Source organism: Mastigoproctus giganteus, chromosome 8 (assembly GCF_048544385.1).
Source record: "Mastigoproctus giganteus isolate SK-2022 chromosome 8, ASM4854438v1, whole genome shotgun sequence".
Taxonomy (NCBI): domain Eukaryota; kingdom Metazoa; phylum Arthropoda; class Arachnida; order Uropygi; family Thelyphonidae; genus Mastigoproctus; species Mastigoproctus giganteus.
In genome coordinates this window covers 58892153-58920001 of record NC_143582.1, presented here as the reverse complement: position 1 = coordinate 58920001, position 27849 = coordinate 58892153, and the positions used below count along the sequence as shown (strand labels likewise).

At 36.3% G+C, this 27849-nt stretch overlaps 1 protein-coding gene across 3 annotated transcripts in view; it reads right to left on the bottom strand.

Moving 5' to 3' along the window:
• Nucleotides 1-27849, bottom strand: part of Eaf6 (chromatin modification-related protein EAF6/MEAF6) — a 425780-nt gene that overhangs the window by 25810 nt on the left and 372121 nt on the right. For all 3 annotated transcript variants that reach the window (XM_090380123.1, XM_090380120.1, XM_090380121.1), the window contains one exon: nucleotides 21223-21251. In XM_090380123.1, the coding sequence (XP_090236249.1) occupies nucleotides 21223-21251 (29 nt within the window). The remainder of the gene's footprint in view (nucleotides 1-21222; nucleotides 21252-27849) is intronic.

Here is a 27849-nt window from a genome sequence, read left to right as displayed (position 1 = left end):
GCAGTAGTGCCTCATGCACTGTTGATCACAGAATATGCTCCACATCCTCAGCACTTATGCTTGTATGCCTGGAAGTGCCTCACAACATATCTTCTGCTAGATACTTCTAGTTTCCATGGTCTACTTAGCAGTGTCTGGTATTTTGTCTAAAAGCTATGCTGCACCTGAATATCTGATTTGGTTTCAATGAACTATATACACACTGTGCCTTCTTCAAGGGTATTATCGTTTCATTTGCTGGGTCTTAAGGAATTACTTGCAGCTACCTGGAACAAAAAAAAAAAAAAAAAAAAATCTATTCTAATAAAAATTTAATTGCTTACAATATGCAAAAAAATGTGTTAAATTATATGCTCCATTTAAGGTAAGCAGGTGGAGTTCCATTAAGAAATGACTTTAAATTAAGTCAGCATACACTCTATACCAGATCTGGAATCTTATGCTTTTAGATAAATCTGTTTTATCATGGAGTACTAGTGTTATTAATTTAAAGTCCAATCTTAATAGATAACCCGCCAAGAAACTCTTTTGAAGACAGAATTAAAGCTGAGCTTGGCTGTTGAAGCATTCTGTTGGATAGTGGAATTTTTGTTCATTCATTTATTTTCATTTAAATTTGGGGGAAAAAATCACAAGGGACAAGGTCTGGAGAATGGGGATAATAATGGGGAATGCAGTGTGCACAGGAGCATAGCTATGTATAAAGTAACCACCATTTCTAAATAACTGGTGGCATTTTCTGGTAATATTTTCTCTCAATTGTATCAGAACCTCTGTATAATAGGCTTGACCATCCTGAACAAATTTTTCTTTATAATTGGTTGACCATCCTGAACGAATTCATATTAACGATTTGAGTAAACCTTTGGAAAAACAACCTCCACTGGCATGACTGGAATTTTGTTTTGAGTCATGTCATAGCTAGACACTTGTGTTTCATCATGAGTAGCAATGTAGTTGACAAAATTAGGGTCCATTTCCACTCAGCTTTTTAGCTCCTTGTACAATTCTTGACAGTCAACTGTTTGTTCATCATTCAACAATCTTCGAAAATTTTGCTGACATTTAATGCATGGCAAGGTATTTGGTTAATATCACATAGTAAAATGCAACGGAGATCCTCAGTTGACCTCAGAACATTTTTTTTTTTTTTTTTGCACAATTTAGCACCATTTCATCACTACTTGAAGTTGATGACAGATCTGAGATTCTCAGATACTTTGGAAACATTTCATCCACTAATAAACAGCTTTTCTTAAACAAGCATCATCAAATGCATTTCTTACCACTTGAAGAATTTCTTCTGTTTTACCTGTTCTTCATATAAAATTGGTGCCTACATGTTTCACTTTTGAATCCATTATGACTGCAGAGTGCTAAGACACAGCTAAACTTCAACACACTGCTCATTACACAGACTGGTGGAGCAGAAAGTGGCTAAAACCAGTAAAGTGGTAACCCCCTCCCAAAAATGTAAGCAAGAATCTGAACATGGCACCCAGCCTACTGAGGAATCACCAGGCATCTGTGGCACTGGGAATAATGGGTGGCAGATGAATTTTCACTAACTAATGAAATACTGCCATCTTGCTTAATGGAGGTCTGAAGTGGTTAAAACCACACTTGGACTCCAAAGCAAAATTTTAGTTTTCCCCATCACTTCCACCATATAGCATAAATAAGCTGCTAACTTTTGAAAACCAGGCGACTGTGTAAGTGTAAGCAGGAGGAAGCAAACTGGGAAATTTTCTTTGGTGAAAACAAGGAGAGATTTTTTTGGAAAAAAGCAGTTTTTTAAAATCCACATTGCACTAGAAATTAAATTTCTAGTGTGATTAAATGTGTGTATGTATGAAAACATACACACATTAAAATACAGCCTGGACTGTTTACTAGTACAGCAACATTAGCTTATCTAGGATTTTTCTTTGGATTTTTTCAACAGTCACACATCAACTGATTGTGACTGTTTCAAGAAAGATACTTAAATACTTGCAGACTTTGCCCTCTAAACATCAGGTCAAAGGTCAGGCCATGCCTAGAATACTGCATACACGTCTGGAGGCCTTACTTTACCAATTGATGCAGAATTGCTCGAGTGAGTACAGAGAGGGGCAACAAGATTGGTGAGGGGAACAAAGGGATCCTCTTACCAAGAAAGGCCCCAAATTGCAGTGGCTGGAGACTAGGCACCTGTGAAGTGATCTGAGTGAGATGTATAAGGCCTTGAATGGGTTGAGCACACTCAATTCTGATGGAATTCTTCTACTTGCTCAGATTACGAACCTGAAGGGATATAAATTCAAATTAAGGAAAGAGTTGTAGAATAGATGTGTTGCTGCTGCTGTTTGTTATTTAGGAGCATTAGCAACTAAGGCCATATTGCTCCAGGGATATGCGGTGGTCATTCCCTGACCTTTCCGCATCCTCCGTATTTGGTGGTCACGGGCTCGAACCCAGGTATAATCAAGAAGCATGTGCTACGCACTGCTGCTCCTGCCCACCTGGCTACGGAGGCTCCCAGAGAATAGATGTGTGGAAATTTGCCTTTAGCCAGCTGGTGGTTTGCTGGATCAAACTTCATCTGTCGTTGCGGAATAAATTCAAGGAGAAACTGAACAAACCTTTAAAGAGAATGGATGTGTTATTATTTATTTTTTTTGGCTGATGCTACATAAGCTTATATGCTTGTTTTCTTTCATCACATGCCTCTACTAATACTACAATAGCAATGTTGGACTTGGCTATCAACAGCTTTTCTAAGGCTTCACCAGAAAGAGAAGATCGTAACTCAGCTCTTTTTTCACCTGTCTGGATATTCTATCTCACTCAGCACTGTTATGGGGAATTATTAAAATGCCAAGCATGAAAAGTTATGTTTGGCATCATAACAATAATTAAACTTGAGATAGCTTATTATATCTCAAGCTTCTCTGTGTACTTTTCTGTTCCCCTACTGAGGAACACTGTACACCATTTTTTTCCTCTTTCATAACAGGTTCTCACAGCCAAATTGGAAAAACTAGGAATACTTTTGAAAAAAAATTAAGTATTTCTTAGAGTACTTCTGAGAAATACTTTTTTTTTTTTTGTTGAAAAGTAATTCGCATAAATTTTGTTAAAAAAAAAAAATTGTTAATGAATAGCATTATTGTGATTTTCCAAATAGTTATGTTTAACTTAATTAAATAATAATTAACTTAATAGGTGTGGGAAAACTCAGTTGCCGTTTTGCCAAATGAGTTTTCTGAAGGAATACTACCTCTCCATAACTTTTATTTAGAGCTGCAAGCAGGGTATATGCAGGTATACACCATGTACCCTCTGGATTTTTTTAGGTGAATGGCATATACCTTCTGGTTTTCTATTCTATGCGACCAAAGTGAATTTGATCACTAAGCCTGATATGCACAGTATACTCTCTGCTTTTCGTAACATTCATAGAGTATATCTTCTGCTAATTTTACGACTACAGTACTGGCTGCAAGTCTTTTGACTACCGTAGGGAAACATGTCCTATGTTTCACTGTACAACATGTTTGAGGAAATAAAGATAATTACAGGAATGCCATAACAGACAGGGAAAGGAAAATTCATATGACAACTTTATACAACAGCAGAAGTGAAATATGTCTATATGAAATTCAAAATGAAGCACTACTACTACTACTACTTATGTTTCTAATCTCATTAATATCTTATGCTTTAGAATGATAATCAAAATATTAGCACTAGTTAAGAAGCATACTAAATCTAAGACAGTGCAGCCAGTTGACATGGGTTTCCAGTGCAATGTTCTCATGGTGTGACATAAGCAATGGGAAAGCAAAACTGAAAGCAGGATAGTGTTATAGGACTAATGGCCATGAGTAGTATAAACACTGTATATATACAGTAGTATATATACTGTGTAGTATATATACTACTGTATATATACAGTAGTATATATACTGTGTAGTATTATACTACACAGTATATATACTACTATATATATACTACTAATAAAACACAGTAGTATAAGAAATATAGTGGGCCAGTAAATCAGAATGTCTTATAAGGGAGATGGGAGATTTTAACCTTCCAGATATTGACTGGAAATGGATTGGTCACACACACTAGCAAGGCTTTAGTGGATTTATTTGATGATTATTTTCTACAGCAGCATGTCTGAAAGGCAACAAGAGAAGGCAATACTCTTAATCTCATTATCATGAGTGATTCTTCGTGCATTAAGAATCTGAAGGTGAATGACCCACTGGGTGGCAATGATCAGTGTACTGATCTGAGATTTATTTAAAAGACATTTACTGTGAAGGGTAAAGGAAAGGGCTTTTGCTTGTGTAAGGGAGACCACAGTGGTCTCAGACAGATTTTAAGTTCTATGCAGTGGAAACAACCGATGATGTTACCAATGGCAAATTCTAAATGGGAAGCATTCAGGAAAGTAACCATGGAATGCTACTAGGCTTCTCGTACCAAATAAGAAATACTATTCAAGGTTTGAATCTAAATGGATATCAGATGAACTAATGAGACTTGTAGCAGAGAAGAAAAATGCATGGGATGTAGATAAATTATCAGGTAATATAAAAGCTTATGGTAGATATAAACCAGTCTGCAATCAAATCACAAAGGAAGTTAGGCAAACTAAAGAAGATTATGAAAATTCTAAGGCAAAGAGTAGAAAGAAGGGATTGAATCAAATTGGTCCACTTGATGGTTTGACTTGATGATCCTGCTCAGGTTCTGACAAACTGAATAGGTATTTTGTATCTATATTCATATATGAGGAACCTGCAGTAATTCTTTAGGAAAGGGAATGCCAGAAAATCTAATATCAAACTCTAATAGGGAGCTATAAGTGGAAGAGAAATTGAAGCTAAACATAAAAAAGGTACCTGGGGTATGTGATCTATCCAATTATATTAAGTAAGAAAACCCTTTAATTATGAGAGCATCTTTAGCTTCTAGGAATGTCCCTAAGGATTGGAGATGTGGGAATTTATCCTAATTCATAAAGGGGAGAGATCTAAAGGTGATGTGTACTTACAGACCTGTTAGTTTAACTTCTGTTCCAGAGTGTTTTTTCAGGACCATCTGGACAGGAATGCAATTATATTGCAGTCAGATCATGGATTTGTTATGGGGTTTCTTGTCTAACCAACCTGATGAGTTACCATCAGTAACCAAAGAACTGGAGGCAAAAAATAATTTTGTTAGCATACAATTGGATTTCATGAAAGCTTTTGATACTGTTGCACATAAAAGTCTGCTGTACAAATTGGAGCAGTGTGGCATTAAGGGCTAGTTACTTATATAGATAAAGGATGGTTGAGTGGGAGACGACAGAGAATAGTTATTAATGGATGGAGCTCTATGGACTAATGTTATTACTGCAGTTCCCCAGGGTTCACTGTTGGGCCCTGTTGTTGTTTTTGTTTTCTATATTTATTAATGACATTGAAGGTATATCTGGCTTAATGCCTAAGTTTGCAGATGATACAAAGGTTGGCATGGTGATTAATGACAGTAATCAAGGTAAGCTTTTGCAACAAGATCTAAAAAAATTAGGCAGATGGGTTGAGAAGTGGCAGTTAAAATTTAACACTGACAAATGCAAGGTACAATATATGGGTAGCAGTAATTCCAGACTAACACATCAACTGTGTGGTGAATGAATGCAGTTGCCCATCATTATGCTTTTACATGTATGTTCTCCTAGAATCACTTCATCTCGCCTTAGGTAAGCTTCTTTTTTTTTTTTTTTTTTAAGTATTTAAAAAAAAAAGTCTTATTTACTAGTCATTATGCAGTAAACTCAAGTTCCATGATAAGATACAAATGTTGATATTTTTCTTGCTTGTTGGCATTAATTCATATAATGATGTCTTCCCAAAATATTCAATATCAACCTCATACTAATAATCGATACCCCACTGATAACAGTGCCAAAAAAAAAAAAAAAAAAAATTTTTTTTTCATATCTCCAGAACAAAACTTGTAGATTCTAGAAGAAATTAATTCAATGATTTCAAAAATACAAAAAATTGTCTCTATCAAAACTCCATGGAGAGATATACTGAAATTTTAATAACTTAATGAACAACAAATTTCAAATATATATAATAATAGTACTAGTAATGGCAACATGTTGCAAGGAAGCCCATGGCTTATACTGCACCAGCCAAAAAAAAAAAATAAATAAATAAATAAAATAAAATAATAATAATAAGGGAAAAGGAAATAGACAACCTACGTATTACCCTCCTACCGCAGGTTCCATCCAGCTGACCTTTGAATTTCCCCAACCTCTACTACCCATGTAGGTAACTTATTCCAGTAATTTATAACTTGCTGGTTAAAATAAAACTTCCTGCAATCCAGTCTAAACTCCACCCCCCTCCTCCAAATAACTTGAAATTATGGACCCTTGTTCTAGAATCATTTATAACCGTGAAAATTTCGTTCTTATTCATTTTCCTTATGCCTCTCAGAGCCTTAAACATCTCAGTCAAGTCTCCTCTAAACTGCCTAGTTTCCAAGCTCTGTAACCCACATATTCGAAGTCTTTTCTCATATGGACACACTTCTGCTGATCTCACCAAGTGAGTTACCCATCTTTGGACCCTTTCAAAAAAAGCACAATGTCTATCTTTAGGTGTGGTCTCCTTACTTGAACAGGTATTCCAAGTGTGGTCTAACAATAGCCTTATATAATGGGATTATGACGTCCTTATCTCTACTAGCAATCGTTCAATAAATCATCGATAGGACACCACAGGCCTTTCTTGCAACAAGTCTAAAATGTATGGAGAACTTCATGTCTGACCATATCGTAACAACCAAGTCCTTCTCTGCCAAGTGTATAAGTTATTTTGGGGTTACTGTTCACCAGGTATTGCACCTGGGGAACAGTAACCCCAAATTTGCTAGATTAAAGCATAGCTGCTATTTTTCTGATCATCTTTGAAGTCTATCTGAAGCTCTGCTTGGCAGTGATCATTAACTACTCTACCAATCTTTAAATCTGCAAATTTAGACATCACGCCCTCTATCCCCTCAATAATGTCATTTGTGAAAATCAAAAAACAACAGTGGTCCTAGTACTAATCCTTGGGGAACCTCACTTCTTACATCAATCCAATCTGAGGCATAACCATTTATCACAACCCTCTGCCTCCTACCCTGAAGCTATCCACCTAAGGATTTTCCCTGTGATTCCAACCTGTTCCAGCTTATAAAGCAACTGCTGATGCAGGCCTGAGTCAAATGCTTTGCTGAAATTATTCCTCAAGTCCAGCCCTTGAGTGACCCTAATTTTACAAAACCATGCCGAGTATCCTTCAGAATTCCATTTCTATCTAACTGATCCTGAATTCCACCCTTGATCATTGTCTCTATGATTTTCCCTACTATTGAAGTTAGACTAACCAGCCGGTAATTTCCCACTTCACTGTTAAAACTGCCCTATGTATTGAAGAGACACTGGCACTTTTCCAATCCAACGGAATCACTCCTGCATCCAGTGATGCTCTCATAATTAGCATCAATGGTTCAGTGCACTCACTTGCTGCCTCCTCCTGTAAGAGTATAGGGTATATACCATCAACCCCAGGAGCTGTACTGCCCTGTAGGCTTGAAAGTTTTTTTCAATAAATAAACATGTGAAATTTCAACATCATTAATCACATATTTTTAACTTCACTTCCGTAATTTCTCATTGACGTAAAGGGTTTTTCTTCTGTAAATATCGATGCAAAATAACTGTTGAGTTCATCTGCGACTTCAGCTGTGGTATCTAATACTATCCCACATCCAATCTGGTTTCTCCTTCTCTTTGCATTTTTATATGTGAAGAATTCCTTATCACCTCCCCCCCCCACTTTACTAGCGATTTCTCATTATCTGCCTTTGCCTGTCTAACCTTTTCTGTGGTACTATTACAGATAAATTTGTAGCTGTCATAAGCTTCATTACTTTTTAATGTTCTTACTTTTCTATGCTGTCTTTTTCTGCTCAAGTAATCTGGCAACTTCATTATTCATCCAACTTGGATTCCTACTCATGGAGTATTTTTTTAATGGTATATATATGCATTCAAGGCTTCTTTGATTAATGTTTTAAAGGTATACCCCATAATTCAATTGTATTTGCTCTCTCTGAGATATCTACTCAGTAGCATCTCACTCCATCATAATTTCCTTTCCTGAAATTATAACCTATTCCTTTGCCTTTAACTACTGCTACCTCTCTCTCTCTCTCTCTCTCTCTCTCTTCATCGTGCACCATAGAACTCCACGATCACTTCCTGCTACTGGTTCCTGTACTGTCAGCCCTATTATGTCATCTGGTTCATGGGTGATGAGGTCTAGAGTATTATTTTCCCTATATAGTCTAATATATAAGTATATTTTATTTTAAAATTCTTTAAACAAACAATGTAATACATACATTTTTTTTTACTCAAAAATATTTGTTATTTAGAGAATTTTTCTCATAGTCCATTTTGCTTTTCCTCTTAAGAAATCAGCAATAATCTCCCACCATGGTAGTATCCTTGGTACCATTTTTCCATTGTGGATATGTCCTGATGAACGTGTTTCCCCTCACATGTCCAAAATTTTGAGGGAAAAAACTGAGATGGGAATGAAGAAAATGACGTTTCAAAGACATTCAGAACATATCTTTATAAAATTGCAGCAAAGTTGACACTAGAGAATCATAATTATTTGCTTTCCTTCTTCCAAGAAATCAATGCACAACTGCTATAAATGATTGCAAGCTGTTAATTCAGTATCCTATCTGAAACAAAGTTACTGTTAGTTCAGTAACTTTGGTTCTAATATATCATCTTTCATGAGTTTTTTTATTTGAAGCTCAGTGAAAATTCCTTCTTTCAGTTTTGCATCCATTAAATTGGAAAACACTTCCCTTGAATAGCAGAATCCACTTCCTTCTTTATCCATAGTTTTATCCAAATTCTTCAATTCAAGCAGACAGTCCAGCAAAGTGTGCAACACAAGAATCCTCTCTATACTCATCACCAGGGGCTTTCCTAGGGATATGTGGCATCTGGGTGGCAATCGAAATTTTGCACGCCCTTCAAAATTTTCTTCATATGTGTATGTAAGTTTCAGGTTTTCAGGCACCCCTTCAATGTTGTCACCTGGGTGCAGTGCACCCCCTTGCACCCTCAGGACAGCCTGCCCCTGCTCATCACTGCTTCCTTTATCCCATAATTTTGGGGGGGATCCAATATCAGCTTCATTATGTGTAACAGGCTTTACTGCAGATGATATGTCAGAATATTTTATGCCATGCCTGCTTGCTTTTTCTGGGCATCCCTGGTATTTTTGTCATGAAATATAGCAATCATCAATGTAGTTGTGTAGTTCTTGCCACAACCTCACATTTGTAATTTTAGTTCCTGCAAAGTTCCAGCATATATGTGGAGTCCAGGTTTTGTTGCAATCACCAATCTTCAAACCAAAATACAGAGAATATGCACTTTCAGTAATACTGTAGATTTTCTTCCTCTGAGTTTTTGTTTTAACCCATCTGCATGTGCAGCAGAAATTGTCAGGGTGAGTCAGACACTTCCTTTGCTTCTGCTTAAAACATTTTAACAATACAATGCTAAGCAAAACACAGAAGAAACAAATAATATGCAACAAATATGCAGATAAACTGTACATGTATTCACAATATAACTGTTTTTCTGAACTGCCCCTTCAACATTACTCTCATCTTTTAACATATGCAAGCATATTTGTGGATAATATAACAAATCAGTATCATATCTACTTTCCTAAGTTGTAGTAAGATATACATATTATAAACACAAAAACCTATATATGTAGAAGTGGTGAAGAAATTCTTGAAGTTAAACATAAGAAAGGAACCTGGGGTGGATTGGATCGATCCATTTATATTAAGGGAGGCAGCAAAGGATGTATGCAAACCCTTAGCTATAATTATGAGAGAATCCTTGGATTCAGGGGATCCCTACAGACTGGAGATGTGAAAATGTATCCCCAATTCACAAATGGGGATCAAAGGGCGACATGAGTAATTACAGACCTGTTAATTTAACTACTGTTCTGGGAAAAATAATGGGGTCACTAGTTAAAGAAGCAATGAAGGATCAGCTAGACAAGACTGCATTTATAGTTCATGGGTTTGTTAAGGGGAAATCTTTCCTGACCAATTTAATTGGATACTACGATGTAGTCACAAAGGAACTGGATGAAAAAAAATTGATATCATATATTTGGATTTCAGGAAAGCTTTTGATGCTGTTGCACATAAAAGACTGCTGTACAAATTGGAGTAGTATGACATTAAGGGCAAGTTGCTGCTATGGATAGAGGGCTGGTTGAGTGGGAGAAGACAGAGAGAGATAATCAATGGACACTGCTCTTTGTGGACTAATGTTATTAGTGAAGTCCTCCAGGGTTTGGTGTTTGGACCATTGTTGTTTTCTATATTTATAAATGATATTGACCAAGATATATCATGCTTAATGTCCACGTTTGCATGGTTGCTACAGACAGTAATAGGTATGCTGCTGCAACAGGATCTAGAAAAGTTGGGCTGAGAGATGGCGACTGAAGTTTAATATTGAAAAATGCAAAGTACTGTACATGGGTAGCAGTATGCCCCAGAGAAACGTACCAACTGTACGGTATTACTCTTGGGGTAGTGGGGAATTAAAAAGATCTCGGGAATAACTGTGCAGTCAGATATGAAGTTTTCTCAATGCAGTGCAGACAAGCTGCCAGAGCAGCTCATGGGTCTTGTCAATGATATACAAGAACTTTGCTTTGCTAGCAGGGATAAAGAGGTGATTATCCCATTGTATAAGGCAATGGTAAGGCCATGCCTGGAGTACCGCATACAGGTTTGAAGGCCTCGTTTTAAGAAGGATGTAGAGCTGCTGGAAGTATGAGTACAGAGAAGGGCAATGAGATTGGTGAGGATAATAAAGGGATGGTCTTACCAAGAAAGGCTTAAGTTTTTCAAATTGCAACATCTGGAGACTAGGCACCTGCGAGTGACCTTATTGAGGTCTATATGGCTTTGAATGGTTTGAGCAAGCTCAATGTTGATGGGATTATTCTTATTCTTGCTCAGATTATGCACTCCAGGGGGAATAAATTCAAACTGAGGAAAGAAAGACAGTTGCAGAATAGATGTGCAGAAGTTTGCCTTTAGCCAGCCTGATGCTGTATATGTAGTGGCAAATGATGCTTTCTTGCATCATATGCCACTACTAATGCTAATGTATATTTTAGTACTAATCTCTTATTGGCCTTTAATAATTCTTGTTGATAGAGAAGGTGGCTTTTGCTAAATTTTTAACATCGGAGGGTTGTGTTTTGGTTCACGCAAAAAGATCTTTTGAACCTAGACTCTATTGGTAACATGAGTTGTTATCCAAGCATTTATTCGCTTGATGGCTTATGCAAGCCCCGGGTATTTAATTATGGCTTGGCTTGTTACTCTTGCCATACTGTCCAGCTGTTATACTTTACTAAGTAAAACAGGCATATATTTATTGTTAGGCCTCATGTTGCCAAATGGTCAGGAGTGAGACATTCTTTGAGTGGACCATGGTTAAAGCCCATAACTGCTAAATATGATTAACGACTATATTCATGATTTATTGTAAACTGCTCTGACCTGGTAGTTGTGCTAGAGTATAATAAACAAGAACTTTTTTTTTTAATGTATTGAAGGTATCTGAACACAGTTTTGGAGAATTTCATTTGCAATTTACAATTTCATCTGATGTTTAAAAGCACAACTGACCAAATACAGTACAGGTTTGTGTACAGTTCAGAAAACCAAAAAAACTCTGAAAAACTGGCTCATCTTGTTATCTTGAGTTTGCCAGATAAACTAACATCTGCATTACACTGCCAAAAGATTATTATTTAGACTCCACATTCTGAATAAAACATAATTTCTTCTCTAAAGTGACTTTTTTTTTTTTTTTTGCATTGATTTCAAAGCAACTGAGGGTGTTCCAATAGTGCAGAAAACTCCTGAGGCCACCCAAACAGTGAGAAAATGTTTAGTGTTAATCGCAAAGGGGGCAAGACCTAAGCCCTTACTTTATTCCTTTTTTTTTATTATTATTAGAACCCCAAACACATGGTATTAGAACCAATAGTACTTAGTACCGTGCTTGGGTTGGAGGTTGAGAAGACAAAAGAAGATATTTGTTGACATTGGTGTAATTTTCAGGAAATACGTAAGAAGGAAGGTTATTCCAAAAAACGGCAGTTGAATGAATAAACGAAGAAAATGAAAAGTTGGTTCTATGAGTTTGAAGTTGGACAGTAAATGGATGTTGGCTGGTTTGGCATGTGTTCGGACTGTTCTGAAAGAGAGTGGGAATTATAGAAACCAATTCAGAAGAACAGTGCCCATGGAAGTATCTGTAGAAAAAGGCATGCAGAAGAAACAGTATGTCTATGAGACAGCAAGTGAAGAGACTGTTAGAGATGAGTCATTAATTAACCTAACTGTCCTCTTCTGAATGGAATCTAGAAGCCTGAGAGAGGTTTTGGGGGCACCGCCCCAGATGTGGGAACAATATTCCATGGTAGGGTGGATTTGCAATTTGTACAGAGTGAACAACTGTATGGAAGAAAAATAATGCCAAGAGCAAAAAAGAAAACCAAGTTTTTTAGATGCAGAGGAAGCAAAATTTGTAATGTGCTTGTGCCAAGAGAGATTAGAAGTCAGGGTAATCCCCAAAAGAGATATATCATCTTGCCTAGAAATCAGAGTGTCACCAAAGATAAGCATAGGAGCAGAAGAATCCTTTTTGCAAGATATAAGACAAGACAGTTTTAGAAGGATTGAAATCAACTAAGTTGTATTTGCCTCACTGGGGAATTACCTGGAGATCAGCATTTAAAGAATTGGTAGCAGATATTCAAGAAGTTGAAGCTGTTTGAGCAGGGCAAGGTTTCTCGAACTGGAAAGTGGAATGCAATGTGCTATCATCAGCAAAACTATGGATAGGATTTCCAGTCAATGGAAGAAGGTCATTAATATACAAGAGGAAAAGAGTGGGGGAAATAACCGAACCTTGGGGGACACCAACATTAGTGGAGAAGTTAGATAGTCAGAGATGTGGTGTCACACAAATATATAGAATGCAGAATTGGAATTTAGTGAGTACAATATGTACAGGAAGGATGGACAGGATAGGAAGAGAGGAAGGTTAATGCTGTTAGTTAAGAAATACATAAAATATAAGGAATTGCATCCAGTTGACATGGGTGGACAATGCAATGTTGCATCACATAATCACTAGGAAAGCAATATTAAGAGTAGGAGTCTATTATAGGCCTAATTACTCTGATGAGTATAATGAACAACTGTACAGAGAAATAGAATGGGCCAGTATATCAGATTGTCTTATAATGGGGGATTTCATGTGAGTGCACACTAGCAAGGCTTTTGTGGATTTATTGGATGAGTTTTCCACGGCAGCATGTTTGAGAGAGTAATACTCTTGATCTGATTATCAGTAGTGATTAACAGTGTGTTGATGTGGGATTTACTCAAAGAAGTAACTACCATCAGGGGTAAAGGGAAGGATTTTTGCTTTCATAAAGGTGACTACAGTGGTCTGGGATAGTTTTTAAATTCTATACAGTGGGACAAACTGATGATGTTACCAACAGCAAATTCTAAATGGGAAGCAATCAAAAAATTAATCTTGGAATGCTACTAGGCTTTTCATACCAATTAAGAAATATTGTTCAAAGTTTAGGCCAAAATGTATGGCAGATGAACTAATGAGACTTGTGGAGGAGAAGAAAAATGCATGGGATGCATATAAATACAAGCTGGTCTGTAATCAAGTCACAAAGGAGGTTAGGCATGCAAAGGATGCAAAGAAAAACAGCAAAGAGTTCTTTATTTATGTAAACTCTAGAAGGAAGGGAATGAATCAGATTGATCCACTTGACATCGATGGTTCGACTGTTGAGGATCCTGCTCAGGTAGCTGTAGTATTTGTGTGAATGTAGTATTTTGTATCTACATTCACACATGATGAATTATTCAGGGAGGTGAATGCCAGAAATTTAATAAACTCTGTTTATTAAATTTCTGGAGATACAGGTAATAATTGAGAGCAAAGTGGAGAAGAAATTGAAGTTAAACATAAGAAAGGCACCTGAGTTGGATGGGATCTATCCAGTTATATTAATGTAGAAAGCAAAGGAAGTAAGCTATTCCTTAGCCATAATTTCAAGAGATTCCCTGGACTCTGCGAAAGTCCCCATGGACTGGAGATGTGCAAATGTGACCCCAATTCACAAAGGAAAATCAAAAGATGACAAGTAATTACAGACATGTTAGTTTAACTTCTGTGCCAGGGAAATTAATAGAGGCACTGGTTAAAGAAGCACTGCAGGATCTAGACAAGACTGCAGTTATAGTTCAGACATAGCATGGGTTTGTTAAGGAGGTCATGTCTGACCAATTTGATATGGTATGGTCATAAAGAAACTGGATGCAGGTAATAATTTTGATATCATATACAGCAATACCTTGCTTAGCACGGCTTCACACAGCATGGGTTTCAATTAAGTTTAAGTCAAAAATTTACGCTACATATTAAAACTCATTCAATAGGCTAAACACGCACTCTACATATATACTGCATTGTTGTAACTTAGGAATGAGTACATGTATGCTGCAATGGCAACTCTATTGTCTCACATGCACATGTGCCAACAGGTCCCCTCAGGCTGTCACCAGCAATGTGCAACAGTGTTCAGTATTCATAATTCCATCCTGACAAGAGAACATGATAGCTTTTCATTTCGAAATTTATTTTTTACCCCTTTAAATATGATCGAAAATATATTTGCATCTTGGCTAGCAATCACTGCCAACAACATGCGTTCTGTTTGGAAGCATGTTTTGAAAATATATTTTCATCTTGGCTAGCAATCACTGCCAACAACATGCGTTCTGTTTGGAAGCATGTTTTGCCCCATTTGGCCAATTATTTCACTGGTTTTGAATCACAAATTCAAAAAATTGCCAAAGACAATTTTGAAGACTTGTGAAGATCGGGAAAAGACTTGAGATGTGAAACTTTTCGACACTGACAATGTATGTGACTGCATTGACTCACATGCAAATGACTTAGATGATGCAATTCTCCTTGAAATTGACGAGCAAACTGCATATGAAGAAGAGGAAAACAATTCTGAAGTGGATAACACTGTAGTGGCACCAAAAGAATGTTCAACATATGAATTGGAGAAAGTTTTTTGAGGGAATGTTGACATGGCCTGCGAGGCAATTATGAATGGAGATCTGGATGTTGAATTCCGTTATATTTTTGACAACAGAAAAATTAACCAGAACACATGATTAATGCAAATAAATATACAATACGCATATATCAAGATACGGCAAATTTTACAAGATGGGTTTTGATGATACAAAGACTTGTACGCCGAGAAAAAGAAGAGACTTCACCAGACTTCATTATTGAAATACTTAAATAAACAAAGCTTTTTTTTTTTTTCATCTCTAATGATGTTACCTTTCATTAATAAAATTTTTTCAATATTTTTAATTTCAAATCCTTTTAATTGGCTACCAACTGCAAATTGTTTATAGATTTATTATAACTTGTTTATAGACTGTTTCTCTGGTACGCATTCAATTAAAACCCATTATAATTATACCTCAATCAGCACGGTTTCACATAACACGGAACAGTTTCGGTACCAATTATCAGTTATATGCGGGGTATTGCTGTACAGAAGACTCTCAATTTTCCGGGATATATGGAAAAAACAAATCCCGGATAATTGATTTTCCGGTTAATCCAAAAGTCTCCGACATATGTAGGAATATGTTCCAGGACTTCTTACTTCGTCGAGTTTTACATAACTCGGGAATGACTAGTAACATATTGCTATTATATTATTATTGACAAATCTGAATTCGGCGTGATACTTGTTAATGTTTGACCATTTTCATAAATTCTTAAGTTTAATTTTCTGATCCAAATCGATTGCTTTCCTTTTCTTGGTAAATTTACTTATTCTCTTAGTTGGCACCATGATAACAGCTAAAATGATATTTTCTATAAAGAACTTCACAGGGTTAAGGCGAAAACCCACTATTATCACCCCATGCGAGCTGACATTTCTGGAGGTCACTACCAAAAAACAAAAACAATTTGCACTTTCCGGTTTATTGGGCATTTCTGTTCATGCATCTAATTGTAAACTCATCTTATTGCTCTGATAGATAGAATTCTGTGGGTTTTTATGTTATTATGGTGAAATGTGTGTCCCCTTCACTGAAATTTTCAGTCATATAAAAAAAAACCATAAATAAATTGTAAGAATCCTCTCTTCTTCCCTATTTTTTTGCTTGTTACTCTGATCTCACTTCTGCAATTTGCACATGCTGTGATCATTGTTATTGATTGCTTATTATTATTTTTTTGTTGTTTTAAATTTTACAATCCTAAAAAAAATAAAAACGTGAAAAAAAATTTACGTAAATCCGTAGTTGCATAAGTCGGGGACTTAACATATCAAAAAATGTTCAGCAACGTACGTAAAAAATATAGCGATAGATAAAAAAAAAAAAAAAAAAAAAAAATTTACCAGGCACTACTCGCGTGTCCAATACGATGCTGCATATGGTTTGGTCACCGTTATAATGGTTCATTAAAGATTTAATGGATGCACCGATTTCAAACTTTTGCATAATTTGAAGTTTTTGTTTAACTGAAAGTGCAATTCTTTTGCATTTACCCATCATTTTCGCGATTTCTAAACAAAAAAAAATAAAAATATATATATATATATATATATATATATATATACACACACTATAAAAAAAATTTGACACCCCTGATATAAATAATAAAACAAAATTTGTCTTTTTATGGTGCGAAGCACTAAAACTAACATCTGGTCTTTCTCTCTCTCTCTCTCTCTCTCTTTTTTTTTTTTTTTTTTTTTATTAGTAGCGGGTGTGAAGACAGTGGGGGCCTGCAAGATAATAGGCCCATTAATATCCCAATGATTTATAATGCCGTTTCTACCTATTCTAGTTATTCCCTGTTAAATAATTTGGAGTCTTAAAGTGTCCCTGTTAATCCAATCTCAGTAAATCGAGAGTCTGCTGTACTTCGATTCTAGGAAAACTTTTGATACTGTGCACATGGAAGACTACTATACAAATTGGAGCAGAATGGTATTAAAGGCAAATTGCTGCTATGGATAAAGGGATGGGTGAGTGGGAGAAAACAGAGAGTGGTAATCAAAGGACACTGCTCTTTGTGGACTAATGTTATTAGTGAAGTCTCCCAGGGTTCACTGTTTGGTGATATTGATGAAGGTATATCAGGCTTAATGTCCAAGTTTTCAGATGATACAAAGGTTAGCAGGGTTGTTAATGACACTATACTACTGCTACAGGATCCAGAAAAGTTGAGCAGATGGGTTGAGAGGTGGCAACTGAAGTTTAACATTGACAAATGTAAAGTACTGCATATGGAGAGCAATAACCCCACAGTAACATATCAACTGGGTGGTAGAGAATGAAAAAGACCTGGGATTAATTCCACAGTCAAATTTGAAGTTTTCTGAGCAGTGCACAGTATACAAGAGTAGCTAATGGTGTCTTGTCAATGATGTACAGGAATTTTTCTAAGGGATAAGGAGGTGATTATCCTCTTGTATGAGGCAATGGTCAGGCCACACCTTGAGTACTGTATACAGGTCTGGAGACCTTATTTTAGGAAGGATGTAGAGCTGCTGGAACGAGTGGAGAGAAGGGTAATGAGATCAGTGAATGGAACAAAGGGTTGCTCTTACCAAGAAATGCTTAAGTTCTGTAAATTGCAATGTCTGGGGACTAGGCACCTTCCAGGTTGTTGTTTGTTATTTGGTTTTTGGGAGCATTAGCAACTAAGGCCATATTGCTCCGGGATATGCGGTGGTCATTCCCTGACCTTTCCGCATCCTCCGTATTTGGCGGTGACGGGCTCGAACCCTGGTCTAATCAAGAAGTGTGTGCTACGCACTGCTGCTCCTTCCCACCTGGCTACAGAGGCGCCTGCACCTTCCAGGTGATCTGATTGAGATGTATAAGGTCTTGAATGGGTTGAGCACATTAATTTCTGATGGAATTCTTCCACTTGCCCAGATTACAAACCTGAGGGGGGGGATAAATTCAAATTGAGAAAAGACAATTGTAGAATAGATGTGTGGAAATTTGCCAGAAGGTGGTTGATTTCTGGAAAAAACTTCCATCTGTTGTAGAAGTTGACAGCTTAAATAAATTCAAGGCAGAACTAGACAAACATTATTTGGAGTTAATGGATGAGTGAAATGGGAAGGTTTTTTTTTTTTTTTTTTTGTTTGTTTTTGGCTGATGCTATACAAGGTTGCTTTCTTGCATCATATGCCCCTTCTAATGCTAATGATTTCATGATGCCAAAATTTGGAAACAAGTTTCTTGTTTCCAAATTTTGAGACCATCCAACTCCTGCCAGGGACTGACAAACTTGGCCACAAAGTGAAAAGCACACAGAAACAGCTTCCATCTTCATGGGATTTGAACCAAAGCCTTTTCCACACAATGTGGAAGGACAGCAATCATAATCATCATGCTAACCATAAGGATAACCGATTTTAAGATCAGAAATTTCCATTGTTTATATGACATGTGTGACATCAAATTAATATCATTTACCCATATTTTTTTATTTAATTGAATATTTCAACTCATATGAAATGTAAATGCTAAAAAAAGCTGCTCAAAAATATCAATCACCTACAGCGGTAGAGCAGTCTGCCTAGATTCATTCACCTGAAATTTAAATTTTAAAAAAATTAAATTAAAAAACTGTCAGAATATTTTATGTGGTGAGTAAATTATGGTAGTATTTTTAATTTGCTCCTTCACTGTAGATCCATGTAAGATCAAATTCAAATTGATGAAAGACAAATGTAGGATAGATACACATCTATCCTACATTTGTCTTTAGCCAGCAGGTAATTGGTTGGTGGAATAAATTTAAGGCTGAGCTGGACATGTATTTGGAACGAATGGAGGGGTGAAATTGGAGCGTGTTTTTTTTTTTTTTTTTTTTTTTTGGCTGATGCTGCATAATCTTGCTTTCTTGCATCAATATGCCTATGCTAATGCTAAAAAGCAAATCATATTATTGGGGGTGAAAATTTCATTGCATATTAGTCCCACACGGATTCACCTTTATGTATTAAATGGCAACATAGTACATTTATATTATTATTGATGAAATCATTCTGAAAATTAACTTATTACTACTGCTTGGCCAAACAAAGATATTTAAAGTGATGATAAATTATCCCTTTAAATATCTTTGTTCATAAATATGAATTTTTTTTTTTTTTTTTTACAAAACAATGTAATGTGCTCATACTATTTTAAATCCAAATAAGCAAATATAAATGATCATAATTATAATTGCTGATGAACAGAAATAAAATTACATCCACAAGACAGAATAAAAAACTAAATCTGATTTATCATAAACTGGAAATTTACATTTTTGATGCAAAATCATTATTAACCCTCTAGTGGATGTAATAATTCAAAATTGTTCACTTTTTGAAGCCAAATTTATTTTCAAACTATTATGAACACAACTGTAAAAAATCAATTTTTTTTATATTGAAAATGCATATTATTAATTCATTTTTTAAAATAAAACCCACCTTTGATGAACTTTATAAATGTTTTTATAACTTGTTTATTAATACCAGTGTGGGCATTATATTTACTGTTGATGAGGGAAACTTGAAATAAACAAGAATCAAAAAACCTGTGCACTTCAGCCATTGGATAATGGTGATAAACACAAGCTACTTCTTGACCAAGCAAAGCATCAGCATCGCGACATGCTATGATCAAACATGGAGCCAGTGCACTCATTAGTTGGCCAATAAAAAAAAGCTGCTAATCTTAAATTCGAGCTTGATAATTACATGAAAGAAAAGGCTTAAAAAAAAGCATAAAAAATGTTTTAATTTTATGGTCAAACTTCTTCAATAACGAAACAACTAATGATGCAGATCAAGTCAAACCAATATTCACATTGATGTCACTTTAACAGATATTTCTATTTTCAAATTGTATTAAGCTACTTAGGTTATTTTCTCTTTTCATCTGAGGAATATGGAACTTCTTTTTTTTTTTTTTTTAAATCTGAAATCTACATGCCAAATATCACTTGAATTTGAGAAGAAACACTACATAAGTTTTAAACCACTACTTGCAAATTTACAATATTCAAAAAAATTTAAGACTAGGTTAACTATTAAAATATATACACTATAACACAGAAAAATTTAGTACAATATCATAACATTTCAGTTGTTATGCTAAGTCTTTGGAAAATGTGGGAACATTTGAAGTAAAATATATTTTTTTTTTGAATATCATAACTGTGCAAGATAGTATTAAAATGTACTATTTTAATCTAACTAATGCAGCGTTTAGTGCTTTTTCTCAAATTCAACTGTTTTTAACTGCATCGCATTGTACTTGGCTACACTATACATCTATGCTGCCCTATACCATTAAGCCATCTTTAGCACAAGGAATGTCACTGACAGTTAGGCGACTTGATGTCTAGCACCTCATCATATCACAAACTAAAAAGAATGACTTCTGAAGAGAACACGTGGTGCCACATACAGAGATTAGTTTATAGGATCTTGTCTAACATTTTTAAATTAACAATTACATAAAAATCGTGATTTATGCATTATTCTGCAAAATCATGCAGTATCTTCAGTATCTGAGATCTAACCTTTACTATTTAATAAATTAATTTTCACCATTCTGGTTAGGTAAATCAACTCTCATTATTTTCACTTTTAAAAATTCCATTTGCATATTTTATGTGTATTTCATGTGATGAATCACTGAAATTTATACTACTTGATAGAAATCTGCTCCTGAAGATTCCTACTAGTTAGGGTGGTTTTTTTTTACTAATTGTATAACATGCACAAAATTATCATAATTCTGTTTTTTTTTAGAACAACCTGATTATAGCAGCACCAAGACTTACATCTGTTCTAGCAATTTATATTTAATAATTATGCCTATCACAACTGGTATAATCACAAGAAAATATAAAAGAGTAAGAATTATAATCACCTCTCCCTTTCTTTAGCTTTCCTTCAAACCTATTGAAGAAAAAAAAATTAAATGCAGGTAAAATAAACATGTACTGATTATAAAATAATACAAAATCCACTAACAGCAACCAAAGGATACAAAAATATTCCCTTGCTACAGAAGTATATGAGGCCACAGATGTTTTCTTATACATTCAGGTCATTTATCATAATATTATAAATATAAAATGGCAATTAACAAACTACTTTTAGCTCTCCCCCTCCTCAGGCCGAGAGAGACAGACTTTTATTTTCGTGTAGGAATGATTTTTAAAAAGTTAATTAGGTATCTTAAGGCTGTATTAAAATGGAAGAAACAATAACAAATAAATATAAAAGCATTATTTTTATTATATATATAAAAATAATGGATAAATATATAAAAAAAAAAAAAGAAAAGAAAAGAAGAAAATAAAGGAACTTACAATGTACAAGTCCCAAAATTCAGAAACAAATAATTTAATATGGTGGATTCCGATTATTTGGGCCACCGGTTAATCGGGGCAGCTGTTTATTTGGAACAGAACCCAATCAAGAAAATAGCCAGGGTTTACTTCGCTTAATTGGGACAACATGCCGTTTAATCGAGGCAGGAGAACGCAGCACTCGAGATTACCCTACGATTGTCTCCGACCAAACCATGTGGTATGGTCGGATTTCTGGAGGTCGCAACCATAAAACAATAAACACAATTAGCAGGTCCCTGGTTAATGGGTTTTTCTGTTAGTGCTTCAATCATATAAAAAAATTAATTTTCAGAATCTGCTCTTCATTCCTATTTTTTAAGCTTCTTAACTTGTTACTCTGTTCTCACTTGCACATATCGTGTTACTTGCAAGTTGTGTGTGTTGTGTTCTTTGTTATTGATTGCTTATCTTTTTCACTGTTTTAAATTTTAACCCCCACCCACAAATGTCAGGGAACAGAAATGTCAACTAGTTAGTATGTACCTATTAGAGTACGTAATAATTAAGCTATGCATGTAAGCATAAGTTTATTTTTATTTTGCTAACCAGTGAAATATTCTTCGGATTTTCATGTATCATTTAAATTTTTAATCGGTAATGTAATAAAGTGTAAATTTGTACTTAATACAGTATATCTTTACTTTTATAGCATGTAGGGTAATATTCCTCCTATTTTCCCTAATTAGGATCGCTGTTTAATAGAACTAAACTTTAATTCACAAACGTGATCACAATGACCGATGCTTACTACATATCGTATAGTGAACGGCACTTTACTATGGTGAATCCATCGTAACGTGATTTGATCGTACAGAAAATTAATCGTAAAGCTGTATTTTTAACTGTTTATGTGAAACTTCGCATAATTAGGGCAGCCGCTTAATGAGGCCAAAATGCACCAGTCCCAATGTGTCCCAAATAACCGGAATCGACTGTATATGCAGTAACATCATCCAAGGAAATATTTTAAGAAAATAAATTATTCTAAGTGTTTGCACTGCTAACTGATCAAACCACTGAGACTACTTTAAATGAACAGATGATATTACGTGTTAGTAGCAATATGATGCGAGGAAGCAAGGATTATAGAGCACCCGCCAAAAAAAAAAAAAAAAAAAAAAAAATCATTTGCCCATTCCTTAAGCTTCCTTAAATTTATTCAAACTACCCACTTCCACAACACTAGTTGGAGGTTAATTCTAATTTATTACTCATTTGCTGAATAACAATTTCTGCACATCTATTCTGTAGCCTTCCTTTTACAATTTAAACTTATACTCCCTTGTTTGTTCCATCTCAGAAGTAGTAAAGATGACACTGGAAATTAGTTTACTTAGCCATTATACATTTCAATTAAATCATCCCAAAGATGTCTAGCTTCCACAGACTGCAATTTACACACTCAAGTCTTCCTTGGAAAGAATATCCTTCTCTGGCCCAACTAATCTTTTTTTTTTTTTTTTTTTTGTTATTGTTGGCGCATAGGCTTCTGTGGCCATAATGCACCTCCCAAGGTTTTTGCAGTACTTTGATCCAAGCCCGAGGCGGGAATCAAACCCGCAACCTTTGGGTTGCCAGGCAGGCACTTTACCCACCCAGCTAGCCCAGTCGGCCAACTAATCTTATTGCTCATCTCTGCACCCTTTAGAACAGATCTATGTCCTTCCTAAAATAAGGTTTCCAAACTTTTATATAGTATTCCAGATGTCGTCTAACCCATTACCATATGCAATGGGATAATCACTTCTTTGTCCCTGTTGATAAAGTTCCTGTGTATCATTTACAGAACCCCATGAACTTCCAGCAATTTTTTTGTACTGCACGGAGAATTTCATATCAGACCAGGAGTTGGCAACCTGCAGCTCTTTGAGCATGTAACTGTGGCTCTAACTTTTAGCACACATGAAGCAAAGTTTGAAATGGAGTTAAGAGGACTTAAAAATCAAGGACATGTGGAGTGCAAGACTAAAATGCCTTAAAACTAAAATTGAGGATTTGGAGAGGCAAAAGGCCCTTGCAATTCTACATAAATGGATGCCATAGACGAGTTTAAAAAACAAGACCCAATTGTGTTCGATGTGTGGAGTAGCTTACCGGACACATACATAAATTTGAAAATACAGTATCTGCATTTGGACTTCTCTCAATTTTTGGCTCGACTGAATTTCTGTGGGCAAATATTTTTGAACATGAACTATATTAAAAATAAATCAAGAAACCGTCTGAACAATGCGAGTCTCTCAGAATGCTTAAAGATGAAAATCACAGCATACTTCTCTGATGTAGTAGTATTAGTGGCATGTGATGCAAGAAAGCAAGTAGTGTATGAGCTTATGCAGCATCAGCCAAGAAAAAAAAAAAAAAAAAAAAAATGCACCATTCCCTCCAAATGCCTGTCCAGTTCCTCCTTAAATTTATTCAACCTATCAACTTCCACAACAGATGGAAGTTTGTTCCAGCAATTAACCACCCGCTGGCTAAAGGCAAATTTCTGCACATCTATTCTACATCTGTCTTTTCTTAATTTGAATTTATGCCCCCTTAGGTTCGTAATCTGAACAAGTGGAAGGATCCCATCAGAATTCAGCATGCTCAACCCATTCATGGCCTGGAGACTAGGCGCAGGTGCCTAGTCTCCAGCCACTGCAATTTGCAGAATTTAAGCCTCTCTTGGTAAGAGGAGCCCTTCATTCCCCTCACCAATCTTGTTGCCCTTCTCTGTACATGCTCAGGTAAATCTACATCCTTCCTAAAATGAGGCCTCCAGTCCTGTACGCAGTACTCAAGGCGTGGCCTGACCATTGCCTTATACAGAGGGACAATCACCTCCTTCTCCCTGCTAGCAAAATTCCTATATATCATTGACAAAACCCCATGACCTGCCGTGGCAGCCTGTCTGCATTGCTCAGAAAACTTCATAACTGACTGCACAATTACTCCCAGGTCTTTTTAATTTTCTACCACCTTAAGTGTAGAACCACACAGTTGGTACCTTTCTCTGGGGTTACTTCTACCCATATGCAGTACTTTGCATTTGTCAAGGTTAAACTTCAGTTGCCACTTCTTAGCCCATCTGCCCAAATTATCTAGATCCTGTTGCAGTAGTACACTGCCATTACTGTCATTAACAACCCTGCCAACCTTTGTATCATCTGCAAATTTCGACATTAAGCCTGATATACCTTCATCAATATCATTGATAAATATACAAAACAACAGTGGACCTAACACCAAACCCTGTGGGACACAACTAATAACATTAGTCCACGAAGAGCAGCACCCATTGATTACCACCCTTTTATCCATTGTAGCAACTTACCCTTAATACCATTCTGCTCCAATTTGTACAATAGTCTTCCATGCACAACAGTGTCAAAAGCTTTCCTGAAATCCAAATATATGATATCAAAATTATTTTTTGCATCCAGTTCCTTTGTAACCACATCATAATATCCTATCAAATTTGTCAGCCAAGACTTTCCCTTAACAAACCCATGCTGTGTCTGAATTATTGCTGCAGTCTTGTCTAGATGATCCTGCAATGCATCTTTAACCAGTGACTCCATTATTTTACCCGGAACAGAAGTTAAACTAACTGGTCTGTAATTACTCGGGTCACCCTTCGATCCCCCTTTGTGAATTGGGGATACATTTGCACATCTCCAGTCCGTGGAAACCTTCCCTGAGTCCAAGGATGCTCTCATAATTATGGCTAAGGGTTTGCTTAGTTGCTTTGCTGCCTCCTTTAATATAACTGGATAGATCCCATCCACCCCAGGTGCTTTTCTTATGTTTAACTTCAACAATTTCTCCTCCACTTTGCTCTCAGTTATTACAAAATCATTAAGTATCCTGCTACAATTTGATAACCTTCTGCCATTTTCAAACCTTAATAATTCCTCATGTGTGAATGTAGATGCAAAATACTCATTCAGTTTGTTTGCTATCTGAGCAGGATCATCAACAGTTGAACCATCTATGTCAAGTGGACCAATCAGATTCATCCCCTTCCTTTTAGAGTTTATATAAGTAAAGAAATCCTTGCTGTTTTTCTTAGCATCTTTTGCCAAGGATTTCTCATAATCTGCCTTCGCCTGACTAACCTCCTTTGTGACCTGATTACAGACTAGCTTATATCTGCCATAGGCTTCTGAGTGGCTTGATAATTTATATGCATCCCATGCATTTTTCTTAGGCCTAAACCTTGAACAATATTTCTTAATAGGTATGAAACTTTTAGTAGCATCCACGAATGCTTCCCTTAATTCCTTGAATGCTTCCCACTTAGAATTTACTGTTGGTAACATCGTCAGTTGATCCCACTGTACAGAATTTAAAAACTGTCAGAGACCACTGTACTCACCTTTACGGAAGCAAAAACCCTTTCCTTTACCCCTGATGGTAATTAAATCTTTAAGTAAATCCCACATCAGTACACTGTGATCACTGCCACCTAGTGGTTCCTTTATCTGCAAATTCTTAATACACGAATGATCACTGCTGATAACCAGATCAAGAGTATTACTTTCTCTGGTTGCCTCTCGAACATGCTGCTGCAGAAAACAATCATCCAATAAATCCACAAAATCTGACTAGTGTGTGAGTGACCAACCCACAAGTTCCAGTCAATATCTGCAAAGTTAAAATCCCCCATTATAAGACATTCCGATTTACTAGCCCACTCTATTTCTCTGTACAATTGTTCATTGTACCCATTCGAGTCATTAGGCCTATAACACACTCCTACTCTTATTTTTGCTTTCGCAGGGCTAATGTCACACCAAACTGACTCAACAGTGCACTCTTCATCTATATCAACTGGATGCACTTCTTTTGATTTTATGTTTTTCTTAATTAACAGCATAACACCTCCTCCCTTTCTATCCTTTCTGTACACATTGTACTCCCAAAATTCCAGTTCTGCATTCCTTATATCTGTGTGACACCACGTCTCTGCTATCCCAACAATATCTGCCTTTGATGTCTTGACCAACACTTCAAATTCATGAAATTTATTTACTATACTTCTAGCATTGGTAGACATGCAAGCATACATGCTCCTACTCCTATTCCTAGTTACCCTAACACATCCCATATACCCACCTATTCAGGATTTTTTTTTTTTTATGAAAACCCCAAACATGAAAGGTATCAAAACCTATAGTACTTTAGATAGGTAGTATGACAGGCCACACCTGACAATCTCCAGGTCCAGCGGGAGAACCCCCGCCAGCACCTGGAGCGCATGCGTACTGACAGTCCTGCATGCGCGGGTTATTGTTAGAAGGATTGATCTCTGGATTGAATCAAGAATTCTTTTATTTACGGCCATGGCTGTCTTGTGGAACCAGATTGGAGCAGCATATGAGATTGCTGGTATAAATGTAGCCTTATAGTAGAGAGAGAGTGTTCGCTTTTTCAGGCCCCAGTCATGCCTTGTAACACGGGCTACCAGTGCAGAGTAGTTTCTAATTTTTATTCTTAGTTGCTTGAGATGAGGTTGGAAGGAGAGATTGTTGTCAAGGATGACACCTAGATATTTCATTTGGGTGGTAAACTTTATCGTTTTTCCTTTTATTTTAATTTGCGGGGGTCTTCTGATATTTAATGATCCTTTGAGAAGGATCGACGTTGTTTTTGTCGGTTCAGTTTGTAGGAAGTTTTCTTCCGCCCATTGTTGTAGGATCTCTAGGGCATGGTTTGCCTGTATCTCCAGTTGGGCCCTGGAGTCTGCAGCCACCATCAGTGCAAGGTCATCTGCGAAGGCTTGACACTTTACTTCCCCCAAGTTGGTGTCAAGGAAGTCGTCGAAGACTATATTCCAAAGCAGGGGGCCAAGAACAGACCCCTGCGGGCATCCTCTATGGATATTTCTTGTTATCCTTTGGAAGGGCGCTATGACTTCAATTCTTCTTTGGGACAGGTAAGCTTTGATAGTATTGTAAAGGTTTATGGGCGTATGCGCTTTGCGGAGTCTGCCAAGGACGCTTGGCCACCAGAGAGAGTCAAACGCCCTAGCAAAATCCACAGCGATCACCAGGAAATATTTACTTTGGCATGAATTGGCAGTATTTATAAGGTTCCTGATGGCTTCGATTGTTGACAGTCCCGGCCTGAAGCCATATTGGTTTGCTGCCTCT